Source organism: Engraulis encrasicolus, chromosome 2, assembly GCF_034702125.1.
Source record: "Engraulis encrasicolus isolate BLACKSEA-1 chromosome 2, IST_EnEncr_1.0, whole genome shotgun sequence".
NCBI lineage: Eukaryota > Metazoa > Chordata > Actinopteri > Clupeiformes > Engraulidae > Engraulis > Engraulis encrasicolus.
Window position 1 is genome coordinate 24,614,495 of NC_085858.1, and position 14,764 is coordinate 24,629,258.

General features: G+C 43.5%; 2 protein-coding genes across 2 annotated transcripts in view; both read right to left on the reverse strand.

Moving 5' to 3' along the window:
- Positions 1-4,049, reverse strand: part of mapk8ip3 (mitogen-activated protein kinase 8 interacting protein 3) — a 55,218-nt gene extending 51,169 nt beyond the window's left edge. The window contains exon 1 of the mRNA XM_063184537.1: positions 3,046-4,049. Within this exon, the coding sequence (XP_063040607.1) occupies positions 3,046-3,351 (306 nt within the window). The 5' untranslated portion in view covers positions 3,352-4,049. The remainder of the gene's footprint in view (positions 1-3,045) is intronic.
- Positions 4,050-7,921: 3,872 nt separating this feature from the next.
- Positions 7,922-14,676, reverse strand: jpt2 (Jupiter microtubule associated homolog 2). The gene is made up of 5 exons (XM_063184549.1): positions 14,525-14,676; positions 13,504-13,652; positions 10,592-10,740; positions 9,808-9,850; positions 7,922-9,405 (listed from the first exon to the last, which is right to left on the reverse strand). The coding sequence occupies exons 1-5, from the start codon at positions 14,575-14,577 to the stop codon at positions 9,173-9,175; spliced, it is 627 nt and encodes a 208-aa protein (XP_063040619.1). The 5' UTR covers positions 14,578-14,676; the 3' UTR covers positions 7,922-9,172.
- Positions 14,677-14,764: the final 88 nt, after the last annotated feature.

A 14,764-nucleotide genomic window follows, 5' to 3' on the forward strand; every position in this document is an offset into this window, starting at 1 on the left:
AACAAACACGGCAGAGAGAGAGAGAGAGAGAGAGAGAGAGAGAGAGAGAGAGAGAGAGAGAGAGATGTAAATAGACAGACAGAAACAGTGTTCTAGGGGCAGAACAGCCACATGGAGAGAGGCACGAGCACACACAACACAACACACACACACTGACTTAGAGTTTCGAGTTTAGCAGCCAGGCAGTACAAAGGGTCTTTTCTCTCGTTCTGCTGCGAAACTGAGAAACTGCTGGAATTCTTTAATCCACAAGCGCAGTAGCAGCAGCAGCAGCAGCAGCAGGAAAGGACACAAACATCAGCACATGGCTGTACAAAACAAAACCAACCGTTTCTGACACATGGGAAAACATTCAATACATAACACGATTGCTGACACTACACACCTCCCCATGGCATAGATTTGCCTGAGGGTCAATGTGCAGACAAGACTGTATATTTTAGGTCAATATAGTCAAATGTCTACATGGTCAATAAAGTCAAATGAAGCCTCGGGTCTGTAACCAATCAGGACCTTCCGTCCTAGACTGAAATTTGGATGTCATGCGTGACGTGAAAAAAAAACCCATCTTCCTCCTTTTATTTTGAAAGGAAGAGGACAAGATCACTGGAAATGCAAATAGAAGGGGAGGCAGGGTTTCCCCCTTGGCTAGGTCCTATGAAAATATGGCAATTTTGCATTACAAATTTAACTTCCAAAATTGTTTTACAAAAGCACTGTATAAGCTATTTATTTCTTTTCTTTTCTTTTTTTTTTTTTTACATCATATTCCAAGTATAAATGCACAGCATAGCCTGTCAAATGATGATTGTAACATATCTCTGATACCGGCTAACACCACCACCCATCTTGACTACCAAATGTTCCACGGGAGACATTGGGAGGTCATAGGCTGTATCTCATCCATTACTCTACTACTAATAAAGCCTTTGGACAGGAAGTCATGGAGGGCTACAGGCTATCTGGGTGGAGAATGAGATGTTGTTTCTCCATCTCGCTCTTCCTCCCTTCATCTCTCCCTCCCTGCATCTCCCTCTCCCACCATCTCTCTCCCTCCCTCCTGGCCTCCCTCCACCTCTGCATCCCTTCCTCTCAACCCAGGCCCCTCTGCTTCCTCCTCCATCTCTTCCACTGCCTCTCCCTCTCCCTCTCCCTCTGTTTCTGGTCCTGTGTCTTTCTGCCTGCAGCATCTCGTAAGAGAATCAGGTTACAGTTCTGCTCTCTCCCTGTCTGTTATTGATTTCCCATAATAACCCTCATCTCTCTCTCTCTCTCTCTCTCCATCCCCCCCCCCCCCCCCCCCCCCCCCCCCGCCCCATGGGCCCATCCCCCAATCCACTGCACAGCTCCACTCTCAAAACAAACCCCATGTCATATTTGACACTGACCTCACACCACTTTTTCGAACTGTGCCCAAAACACTTTTTTTTTTTTAAGTGCTTAAGCATTTCTCCCAAATGGATTCAATGTCCATCTGATAAATCTGTGGGCATATGGACTTGGTTAACTTACTGGTATGCATTAGCAACCAAGTCTAAATTGATGTATACAACTTCCGTTTCCAAAATCATATTGAGTCACTAATATTTTTTGTAGCATCACATTTCAAAGACCAGTGTAATCATGCAAAGTCAGTCATGATATTTGCATGCCATAAGGGCAATCTTTGAGTGGGTACATGCTCATGCAATCATTAACAGAGGGTGGATTTGTCACAGATACTCTTTCGTCAGGGCTTCGCTATAATTATAATTATGTAATACTTGCAATACTTATGTAATAAATGTGAGATCTGTGAAATATTGCATCCCAATCATAATTGTATTGTAACTGTCTACAAGCAAGTTATGTGTTTCACTCTAAATATAGTGAGCAGGCTGCCCTCAACAAGTACCCAGTGTCAGTATCAGTGTAAAGCTGTGATGCAAACTCATGCACTGACACATAGCCCACAGCAGATGTACAGCAGACATGATGTAACACAGAGACACATGTCCCATATCAACTACATGAGCCAAGTTTGTCTGTTCACTCATTTTCAAATCATGTCCGTTATCTGTCTTACGTCCCTCCCAGTCAAGAATTGTCCTGCCAAACTGAACAACCAGGTGGCATTGGGGAGAACTGCTGAACACACCCTGTTTAGGGCACAACCACATATGGATGCAATTGCCATTACAAGCTGAAGAAGGGCACTCAGCCCAAAACGTTTGTGGCTGAATAAAGTGAAAACTACAACAACTAGACTATACTGTGGATAGCACTGGGGTCATTCGCACATTTTGATTGGGACAGAGGGACGACATTGGTACTTGGAGAAGGCCCTTAAGATTTTTAAAGATAATCCGTTCACACCACAGAGGCACAGTTGCACCCAGACAGATGTGACTGCTCTGTGATTGCACTGAGCTGGAGAATAGCACAGCTGCTGAGTGCGGCTGGAAGTGAAGGCCTCAAGTCAGATACTGTGTAGAAGGTTATATATGCTCACAATGACAGTATTGTTGTGTTTAGCACTCAGCACTGAGCACATGGTGTGAGGAGGATGCCTAAATACATGTAATTGGCACATTCAACAGCACATATTACTTTCTTTTTTGTTTAAGGTGGCTGTACACTGACAGAGGCCACATTTCAGCAACATAATCCAGTAGTGCAGATGGTGGTTCTCTCTCTCTCTCTCTCTCTCTCTCTCTCTCTCTCTCTCTCTCTCTCTCTCTCTCTCTCTCTGTGTGTGTGTGTGTGTGTGTGTGTGTGTGTGTGTGTGTGTGTGTGTGTGTGTGTGTGTGTGTGTGTGTGTGTGTGTGTGTGTGTGTGTGTGTTCCTTGGGAAGAAGAAAGATATCCTACCTGTTTGTGGAATGACACACACAGGCAAACACCTGAAGTTTACTGTGCAATAATAATAAAACCCCAGCAAAATGCAAATGTTGCCTGTCTGGGCAATCTGTCATATTATTATATCAATTCCGTTTAGGGTTATGGGGCGCCTACACTCTTTGTAGCTTAGCCTGGGTGTCAGTAAGCTGTCAGTGATGTTTCTCACCTCCTCTGCCTGCTTGCGTAGCGCCTTCTCGCGCTCGTACTGAGTGATGAGCTGTTCGTTGTCCTCTTTCAGGAGCTCGAGCTCCACCTCATGCTCTTGGTTCTCGGTTAGTACCGCATCCAGGTTCTCCAGGACGTTTACCACCAGAGGCATTAGCTCCTTCACAACCTCCTCGTCGTAACTGTGTATGAGGCGTTCGAACTCCCGGTAGATGCTGTTGGCCAGGCCTGACACGCGCTCCGACATCACAGACCCACCGCCGTAGTCATCCTGATAGACCACCTCGTCCAACTGTAGCTCCATCATCTTGGCGGTTTAAACGGGTTGCTACTCAGGCGCTAGTTGGAAATGATGACCCGGTTACACCGGGATGAAAGAAAGGATGAACCAAGATTTGTATAGTTCATCCAAACGACCCCTTTTTGCGGGGTGGAATAATCCGTGACAAACGCCCTCAGTTATAATGTCATCGTTAAGATGTAGGCCTGTTGAGATCCATGTTCTGGTCCCATTCGTATACCATAGCACTGTAGTTTGTGTTTATTCGCTGTTCGCTGGATTCTTTATTTATTTTCGCCCCAGTGTATCTGCCACCCTCCCCTACCCACTCTCCTGCGACACACCAACCTCGGCCGCAGGTTTCAGACGCGCCCCGTTACAGCTTTCTCACCCATCCAAGGCTCTGCTGTGGCAAATTCCGCTCGGCTCCGGTAGATCCATCATGTCAGTGATGAGGCAAAATCCATCACGCGCAGATATGTCCTCGACAATGCACCTGCCGCTTAGCAGCCGCAGCCCGAGAGCCCAGCCATTAGGCTACAGCCCGGAAAAAAATCAATGGAGGACAAAATAAATAAAAAACAAATGGATTCAAATAAATAGATATATAGCCCACCGCGCGTCTGCTTTCATTGAGACCTTAGGACATTGTTCTGATGGATATTTTTGGTTCCGGTCCGTTGATCCTGGCAGCGGTGGGGCTGTCGCGGTACCGTTTCCGCAGCTTGTTCGGTCAGGATTCTCGCACAGGCTAGGCGGAGGGGCCAGCTGACGGATTCAAGCTGACGTCACGCCGTCTGCATTGAGCCGACTCGAGTGCATCATCCTGCCTATTCCAGTAGCTGGCGTGGTGTGAGCATGTTCTATGATTCAGTCTTTTGGAGAGATGATGGGAAATGTATGGATAGCTGTGCGCCTTAGTGCGCTTTGGTGCCAAACCGACAGTAGGCTTACAATATACAAACCTCTTGACAGTTTGACGTTGCCTTCAGATGATGAAAGCTGTTCCTGTTTCCGACTCAATCACAGGTGTGAGAAAAGAAATTTGGATGAACGAGGCAGGCTCGACAGGGGAACGTGGTTTAGCCACGCACTTGGCATATTTGCCACGTTCCCCGATTGGTGAAAATCGGTTTAAAGATACAGCACTCGGTTGCTCCAAGTGGCAGGGGGGACCGGGTAGGGACTCTAAAGACGCCCAGTGGTTTAGTAGGGGCTCTAAGCCGAGAAATCGTTACGCGCTGGATAGAAGCATATAATTCGGTACACATGTTCCTTGAGTGATTTGAAGACATCCTAGAAGGGGTGCCCCTGGAAAAAAAATTGTCTACCGTGTCATATACAATATGTCATGTTGGTAATGCATTACATTGTTATTACATGGCATTATACTTAGCTGAAAATGTTAATATAGTCCTCAGCAGAGATGAAGTAAGGGTAGTCTGCTTGACCAGATTGATAAAACTACAAAATGTACATAGTGTGAAAGTATGGGTGAGTCTGTGCTTACGTGCTTGACAGCATGTAACATTGTGAACGATTTGAGAAGATTCTTGGTCTGAATTAAAATGAGCATTGCCCACACTAAAACTATGGTGAGAATAGACTGCTCCTAATGCTCGATCTGAATGGGATAGTGTCAGTGCAAGATGCCCTAGGTAGCAGGTTCTCCATCCTCTAATTTCCATAACAGATAAACTTATTTTATTTGTATGAGAGAGGGTAAAAGACAGTACCTTTCCATATGTATGAAGAACCCCATAAGATCACCTAATTCTATATTTTTACAAGGCATTGTGCATATTGTGAGAGCATTTCAGTCATCTTTAGAATGGCATTACAGATTACTCAATATAGGCCTACATGTATGCCAAAGTATGGCTTCAGTTTAAATTAAATGGAAATGATTTCTTAGTATATGTTGAGTAAGAAGACAGAGGTAAATTGTTTTTTTTTTTATTTGCAGACAAGTCCTCACCTAGTACTTGTGCCAAAAGTTGTATTAGTTAGCTCAGTAATCATTGAGTACTTAAGTTGCTATCAAAACTGACAGCTGATGGACAACATGTACCGTACCTTTACCCTACACCCTACCCTACACCCTTACCCATAGGAGAAATATCTATATAGAAAAACAATTATCATATGAAAGTAAATCATTACCTGTACTCATTTTCTTGATATGCAAGGCACACAAATAGTCTGGGAGGAAGGATAGTCTATCATACCCCCCCCCCCCAAACAAAATGCCAAAAGACTTTTTTTAACCTTCAAGATTTTGAGTGGTAACAGTAACATAACTCATTCCCACTACACCCTTTTGCATAATATTGTACATGTCCTCAGAATGCTCTACATGTTTCAGTTCTATGTAGTTGTACTGTACAGGACAGTACAGTGCAGTGCAGTACAGTACAGTACAGTACAGTAGCATACAGAACGGTGCAGTATAATAAAGTACAGTAGAGTATAGTACAGTACAGTACAGTAGCATACAGTACGGTGCAGTACAGTACAGTAGCATACAGTACGGTGCAGTATAATAAAGTACAGTAGAGTATAGTACAGTACAGTACAGTAGCATACAGTACGGTGCAGTACAGTACAGTACAGTAGCATACAGTTCGGTGCAGTATAATAAAGTACAGTAGAGTATAGTACAATACAGTACGGTACAGTAGCATACAGTACGGTGCAACACAGTACAGTAGTATATAGTTCGGTGCAGTATAGTAAAGTAAAGTACAGTACAGTAGCATACAGTACGGTGCAGTCTAGTACAGTACAGTACAGTACAGTACAGTACAGTACAGTATAATACAGTAGCATACTGCACGGTGCAGTAGAGTACAGTACGGTATATCACATTACAGTACAGTACAGTACAGTACAGTAGAGTACAGTACAGTGCAATACAGTAGAGTACAGTACAGTGCAATACAGTAGAGTACAGTATAGTCTTGATGACTTTTAGGCTACTTTGACTTTAGCCCTCCAAAGCCAATAAGATTTCCACATGCTGCTGTTTTAAGTTTTTGAAAGACTATTTTAGTAGCCTATGTGAGAGAGGGAAGGCAGGCAGACATGTTTTAAATAAAGGACCACACCCACAAATAAAAAATAACCAGCAAACAATAAATTAAGTGGTTAGGTAGCCAACATGTCATCTAGATTAAAGCCAAAAGTAGATGAAAAACAGACATGTTACCATTTTGCTCTTTTAAAATATAAAGTATCTGTCAATATATTGTATATATGATATATTCATAAATGCCCTTATCACTCCATTGTACACTTAGGACTGAGATATACATATCTGAACATCAGCATACATTTTATTTTGTAATGGCCTATAGTAAATCATCCAAGCTGTCACTGACACTTGATATGTACATGTATTATTGACTTGATTGATATGAATATTTCAGTTGGACTCCTAGGCTTAAATCATTGAGGGGGTCCTAAGGAAGTAGTAGTAGTTTCTGTGTGTGTGCGCATGTGTAAGTGGGATCAAAATTATTGTTTGCCATCTATCTTTGTCTGAAGAGCAGACTGAGTGTCTGAACCTGCTAATGCTAGCATGCTAACATTGGCAGAGTTATGTGTGGCCCAGTTCAAGGGTTTATCTCTTCTCCCCTAAATTTTCTAACCACAATTTTCTTTTTGGATTTTATAGATATGACCCACTGCAAGTTTTTAAAACTCTTAATGAATGTTGGTTCAATAGCTAACTGCCCAGAAAGTAGCTCTCAATTGTAGAGTGATCTCATTCTGACCATGGTTTTTATGATTTTCCTCTTTTTGAATCTAAATAAGACATATATAACATTGTTTTCATGGTAAGTTTTGCACATATTTTCAAAGTTCAGTTTGTATACATCACACACAAATAGGTGGATTGGCCCATAACACCATTATGTCCAGGCAGTACAGCATTTTACTACTATTGGCTCGTTTTGGGCAGCCATCTTGGATTTACCCCATAAAAATGACCTTAATGATATTGAAATTTGGGGCACCCCTTCTGAAATGATGGAGAACACCCTAAGGAAGGTCTACACCGATTTTGGTGCTTCTATCCAGCGCGTAACGATTAGGCCCTTTTTGGACGGTAAGAGACCCAGCTAGTTGAAGTAGACGTGGAGACGTGCGGCCCCAAACTGTTCCCCCGGTTGCGCGCATGACATGATTTTGGTGGCTTTTTCCCACGTGAGCTGTCACTAATTTAGTTTATTTGGCAACATCCCCAATTTACTTGTATGACTGTGAAGTCATCAGTTATAGAGGATATTACAATACATGAATTTATATTTTTGTAGGCCTACAAATCTTTCAAAAAATGGAATGGAAATTGTCCCATGGGTTTTATGGTAGCTATTTAACCAGTTTGATAACCCCCTGTTGGCAATGTAGACAAGCATTTGGGGATTTTATTTAAGCACTAGGAAAGCACAACACAACAATAACAGACCTGCTGCACATTCATCACTGACACTGATGATGACTCATACTAATTATTAGGACTCATATTTAGGTCATATAATACACTTAACCATTAATCATGAGGGATTAAAAAAAGACAAAAGAAACAAAGCTCTTCATTCATTAAAACAGAAGTTTTATTGTAATACTCAGGCTTTTGCTTCCACAATATCTGATCATCACATCACTCGGCAACCATACTGGCACTCCGGGCATGGCTGGCTGGCTGGCTGGCAGAGGGGGGTGGGGGTTGTTGGTGGTGGTTAAGTGATGGTGGTGCTGGGGGTGTTACAGTAGGGTCGGGGAGGGCGAGTGCAGATCACATGGAGAGGTGCCCCCGGGCCCTGCTGCCGTTTTAATTTAAAACATAAATGAGCCAGTCTGGAGCAGAAGCCACTGTCTGAATGCAAATATGAGGCACCAAAAATATACACACACACACTCACGGTCACTCTCACGGCTAACGCACACAAGCAGGTTCACACGGATTGCTCACCGCTTTGGCATGGATTGGAGTACAATAAAATAGAGCCTTTTTTAATTAAAAAGGACAGGGTTTTTGGTGTGTGCATAGTTTGGCATGAGGTCGGTCAGTGTTTGAGTGTGCATTACTGTGTGCATTTGTATCACTATTATAAGGCCTTAGATAGCCTCTGACAAACATCCTGACTGAATGTCAAACGGCAAGAAGAAGGGGGTGTGGGGGGGAGAATCAGAAGATATGTGTATTCAAATAAGAGTTCACGTTGGGTTCAATTTCAGGATGGATTTGTTGCAGCAAAAGTGTTATGAAGCATCCCAGAGCTCCAAGACACCAAGTCTGATTTGTCTGCGCTTGGATATATTCTCCCAGGTCCAGAAACAAACAGCAAAGCATTTCCAGTTGCATTTTAAAACAGCTTCAATGCAATAATATCATGTCATCATATCAATCCAGACAGAGTATCAAAAATATGGAGAAGACGCACGCAGAAAACAAAACAAAAAACACTCAAAACATGGAAACCAGATTCATAGACAAATGAAACCCTTATGTATGATTGGTGAGCTCCAAACAGCTACAGAAATCACTTAAAACACAGGTGAGGCCAAGGAATGAGGCTAAGTGGAGGGGGAAGAGGAGAGTGCAAGAAAGATAGAAGACAGACAGAACGGACAATGAGATGAAAGAAAAAGGAGAAAAAAAGTATACGGTGGGGAAGGAAAAGAAAACGCAAAAGCAAAGAGAAGGACATGGTAAAGGGAAAAGGTACCAAACCAAAAGGAAAGAAGGTCTTGGGATCAGGTAAGGAGGGGCAGGGTAAGAGCAAAGAACAGTCTGTGCAGAGAGACAGAAAGACAGAGAGAGCGTGGTGATGAGTCAGGCTCAATAGAAGACAACGCTGGACTTCCCACCGGGTGGGTTGAGCACCCGGTTGTGGGCGCGAGGGACGGGCCCAAGGCGCGGCTCATGGTCCTTCAGAGAGGCCTGGTCCCCGTTCCCTGATTTGGCCTCGGCAGGGGCGGCTGCAGGCTCCTCTTTGGCAGGGGCGGGCTGGGGGGCTACCGGCTCCACCGGGGCTGCTGCTGCCTCATGGGGAACTGGAGCAGGAGCAGGGGCTACAAGAGGATGAAGAGCAGAATTAGAAACAGTGCTCCTCAAGTCAATAAAGGTACTTTCAGCTTTTGCTGTGAGACAGGACAGTGAAGATGCAGACAGAAAACAATGGGAAGAGATCTAGAACTGTGTGGCTGTTTCTTGAGTGTGAGCAGCTGATTCGTTTTTCAAAGTGTTGGGTAAATCAAAAGTAAACAAACAGCGATCCAAACGAAGATTCTACGAGTGTCCAAGTTAGACACTTCCGACAGATGCGTCTAACTTGGATGCTAGAATCCTAATATCAGCATCGATTTTTAAACGTTTGTCAATGTCCAATTTATTGATTACACGGTACACTTCACTGGACATATCCACCTCAAAACAAAACATCACTCTTCAAAACAAGCAATCATTTCCCATACCTGGAGCTGCAGGCTCAGAGGCGGGTCCCACACCAATGTTGTCCTGCAAAAGAAAATTAATACGTCAGGGAAAATGGCTAAAACAGTTTAAAAAGGTCAGACAAGAACTCCCCAGGGAACTCCCCATTACTATTGGGGCCGTAACGATACACTCAGCTCAAGATTCAGTTCGTATCACAATTTGTGGTCCGAAACACCCGACGATTAAAAAAAAAAAATCTATATTTTTATAACCTTTATAGGTAAAATGGGTAACAAGAGGCTACTTTTTTTTTAAGTTTAAAAAGTAATATGATATTGATTTGAAGCACCATCGCATTGTGTCGTAGTTATTTTCTGGACTGAAGGGTAACAGAACTTTGAAAGGGTGCATCACGGTACTGCCTTATTGAATCACGATACAGTATTGTGACTGCGTATCGCAATTTCTCAGCTCAATACAATATTTTTACAGCCCTAATCTTCATCCATCCAGTTTGAAGGACAATTCCAGCCAATTTCAACACTAGGCTGTATTGCTAACGCAACTCTTGCTTTGTCAGTTGTCGACACTGCGGAATTATTATTTTTTTGCTCCGCCCTTTCATAGATCCTGACCATTCTAAGTGGGGTATGGTTTGTTTAAAATGTTTTGAAGAACGGCTCAACATACTACAAATATCCCAAAAATTACGCAACATCAGCATACATCTTTACAACACAGCAGTAACTTCTGGGAGCAGTAGCCCTGGATGCAAAGTGTGACAAATGTGGACAGGCAGGCACATCCAGAGCTGTGGCCTACCTTTGGCTTGTTGGGATGTGGGGCCTTGGCTGGGGAGGTGCTGGGCTCTCCGGCTCCGAAGATGTTGCTGGTGGCTCCGCCGGGTGGAACAGGCTTCTGCTGAGCTGGCGATGCCTCAGGCTCCCCGAAGATTCCACTGCTTTTTCCACCTGAATAGGAGAGAGGGTTTTTTGTTGTTACGCTTGAAACACGCATGAAAGGCTTTACGCCAATGCAATGCGAAACAAACTCCCACCCTATTTAACTGTTTGGTCCTGCAACACAAGACCAATGTTACAACACAAAACATGTTGAAATTGATGGCCCGTTCTGGAGCGTTTCATCTCTCTGGTGACTGTAGATATGAGGTATACTCTGACTTGTGTGTGTTCTTTTTTCTGAGGGAGTGCGGGAGCGTGGGAAGCAAGCATACAGAATTATGACCAACTCCTTCGAGGTTCCTCAAAGTAAGTAATCTGAGCTGGAGTCAGAACGAGAGAACATGTTACTCTGACATACTGCTTGTAATGATTCCCAGTACCACGAATATACTAAAATTGGTTGATGATTTTCACATTATGAGATTACTATTCAGGAGATGACAGGAGAATGGTAGCCTCCTAGTAGCCAAAGTGGCTGTTTGATCATACATCTCAGACAGGAGGACAACTATAATTTGCAACCCACGTGCCACAACTGCGTACATAGTCCTTCTCCATAGGGAAACAATCAAACACAGGGATGAAAGTCCCTTTCCCTTGGTGCACTGTAACAGACAACCAATGAGGAAGCAGAAGAACATGAAGTTCTACTGACAGACCAGCCAATCATGCGACAAAAACCATTACAGCCTGGCTCCTGAGGGGAAAAAAAAAAAGTCATCCACAAACCCCTGAATTCCAAAACCTTTTTAAAGGGACACTGTGTGAGATTTTTAGTTGTTTATTTCCAGAATTCATGCTGCCCATTCAGTAATGTTACCTTTTTCATGAATATTTACCACCACCATCAAATTCTAAGTATTCATTATGACTGAAAAAATTGCACTTTTCATACATGAAAAGGGGGATCTTCTCCATGGTTCGCCATTTTGAAATGTTCAGAACTAGCCATTTTTAGCTGCAAAAATGACTGTACTTGGGCCATACTAGAAAATACTAGATTATTACTTCGTAAATGAAAAGATCAAAAATTTGGCAATAGGCAGCCCAGTTTCAATGAGCAGTATAGTTGCAGTAACTTTTTTGACCATTTCCTGCACAGTGTCCCTTTAAAACAAAAGTAGGCCAACTTTGTTCTTTCCTTCACAGATGAGACAACCCAGCTGAGAGGCAGATGCACAGAAGTTGTAAAACTTGAAGGGGAGCATGTGGGATGCGTATTGCCGTCAGTGATTATACTGTATGCAAACTACTGGAAGGCAACTCCTATGTTGTTTAGAAAAAAAAGAAGCGCAATGGAATGCGGGCTGTAATGTGTCCGAGATCGGATATAACTTGCTTGTGTAACGGTACCGCTTGTTCAAACAAATCATAAAGTGAATAAACAAATGCAAACTGAAACGGGCTGCTGTAGACGTCCAGAGCTCATGAGCTCACCACGTTTTCAGTAACACTCTCCGGGTTGTTTAGCCAGCCAAGAAAAAAACACAGCTGTCGGCCAACTCCCCATCACAATTACACGTTAGTAGCAGAAAGCACGTCATGTGCTAAAAACACCAGATTAAAGCCTTGAAGAATAATATTCATTGTGCTGACCACAAAAGTAGACAAATAAGTAGCCAAGTAGACATTGCACTGTTGAAAAAAGCCTACTGTTCACATACTGACATCCACATCAAAAATGCAGTGTGCCCACACCTCATATCTGAATTGGAAAGACTTTGGGAAAAAAGCAATGCCCAAATATCTGACACAGCACTCCTCAATATACACACGTAAAACAAAACAGCTGCTTCCATCAAGGGTCACACAGGGCTGTGAAGTCAATGAAGCGTGCTTGCTAGTGGAAATGACTCATTGACTCGACCACACACTGCTGCGGAGTACTTGCCGGCCGGCCACCAATGCACACAATGACAGCATGGTAACATTAACAACTACACACCAGGAGCAAAGGGTTCCCTCCACACCAGAACCAGGGGGTTATGTATTCCATGGCTAAGTGGTGCATCTGGCTGAGTTAATCTACAGGAAGTGGCAATCCTGCTAATAGACAATCTCCATGCATTATTTAGTCAGGCAGGCTCTAATTTATTACAACCTCACAGTAAACTTAACCTGGTTTCCTACAAAACCATATTTTGAGGGAGGAAACCAACGCACACCAGAGGTTTCGAGGTGCAGGTAGCGGGTGCAAGATCAATTTTGTAGAAGAAGGTACCGCACACTCTTGTCCATCGTGCTGCAATTTATTAAATTGCAGCACGATGGACAAGAGTGTGCGGTACCTTCTTCTACAAAATTGATCCTACAAAACCAGCCTTTTGGAATACCAACCCCCCCCAGACTGCACAATCCTCAGAACACAAGCTGCCAGACAGGAGAAGCCATGGTGACTAGGGGGAGAATCATGAGCCCTGGGCCACACCAAATGGAATCCTCCTGATAGTGTAGTGCTCGGAAGATTCTAGAGTCTGCCCTAGTCACCACCATGATGTCATCAAAGCTCAGTATAAAGATTGTATCACTGCTGCATGCATGCATGCACGCCTGTAATAATGACAACTGGGAATATAAGAAAGAATATGCCAGGGTTACTGTGTATGCAAGCGTGTGTGTGCATTTTTAGGGGCGATGTAATGAGAAGAACCCCACCCAGTATTTACAAGGAGCCGTTACAGTTTGGCGTGATTTTTCCCCAGACAGTTTGAAGACCACTTCAAGGGTGTCTGTGTGTCAACATAACCCAGACACCCTGGCAGATGTTCGCACCTGGGGGATTGGAGCGCTTGGGGCCTTCCTGGGGCTGCTCTGGAGGTGCAAAGATGGTTGAGGCCATCTTGTTAGATCGTCTGCTGGCTGTGTCATCCTCATATCCACCAAAGAGGTTACTCGAGCCTCCACCAGGAGGACGCAGCACCCTATGAAGGAGGGGGGAAATGCAAACAACTGAATAGTCTCACCAACATGACATAATCATACGTGTACCGGTATATATCTAAAAACATTAGAACTACTCTTGATTATTTAGAAAATATGATACTGTGGTTGTTTTATATGACACTGGTGAAACAGCGCCACCCTCCACCAACGGACCAATATCTTCCATGTCGCATGCATGCATGTGCCATACTGTGCTCCCAGTTGACGTTTAAATCTAAATCCCTTACATTCACTTTAGCGTCTTAAGACTAATTGTTCAAGTAGTAGATATTGAAAGGAACAACTGTTCAAGTATTAGCTGAAGATTACGAGCTTGCAGTTTCGGATACATTCGCGTGTTCGTTAACACCTACCAGGAAATTGTTACTTCTGTTTAGTGCTTATCGGTTAACATATTACCTGGCACCTAAGAGTCGATATGATTACTTTCAAGTCATCACATAGGTTCAACAAAATATTACTTGTGAATTTAAAGGAGTGATATTTCGCTAGCCAGATGAATTGGTCCTCTTTAGCTATACTTGGATGGCCAGGAAAAGTTTGGCTCATTGCAACTCACGTATTAAACTATATATGGCACCATCAAGTACAGCGCTGATGGGGTAAAGGAAAATAACTAACTATTGTTTGATATAACAAACCAGAAATAGCATGACAAGTCGTGTTGGCTCCTTCAGCTAATTTTAAGTTCAGCTAAATGTGGCTTCAGAGGCTAGGACAGCTAACAAGAGGACCTCGATTCGGCGGAAACTCCTCCTCGCCAATTTCTCAAAGTAGAAAAGTCTTGTATAACGTCACGTACTTTAGCCTCTTGTGTCTATATCCTCTAGTTTAAGAACAATCGCAATACCTTGAACTTGGCTTTGAACCCTCAAGTCCCTGGAACATATTTGTTGAAGTCATTGTTGCTCCTTTCCCTGCAGTGCCTCGAGGAAGTACAAAGAGGAACCCGCCGCTGCGCAAGAATCTGCCCTGGACCCGTCAGCTAATGCAGCATTAAAAATTGGCTAGCAGCAACAACCCCGCCCTGATGTTTAAGCACGGCGAACGGCCATAGTCTGATTGGCCATCTTTTTGATCAGTCATCCAT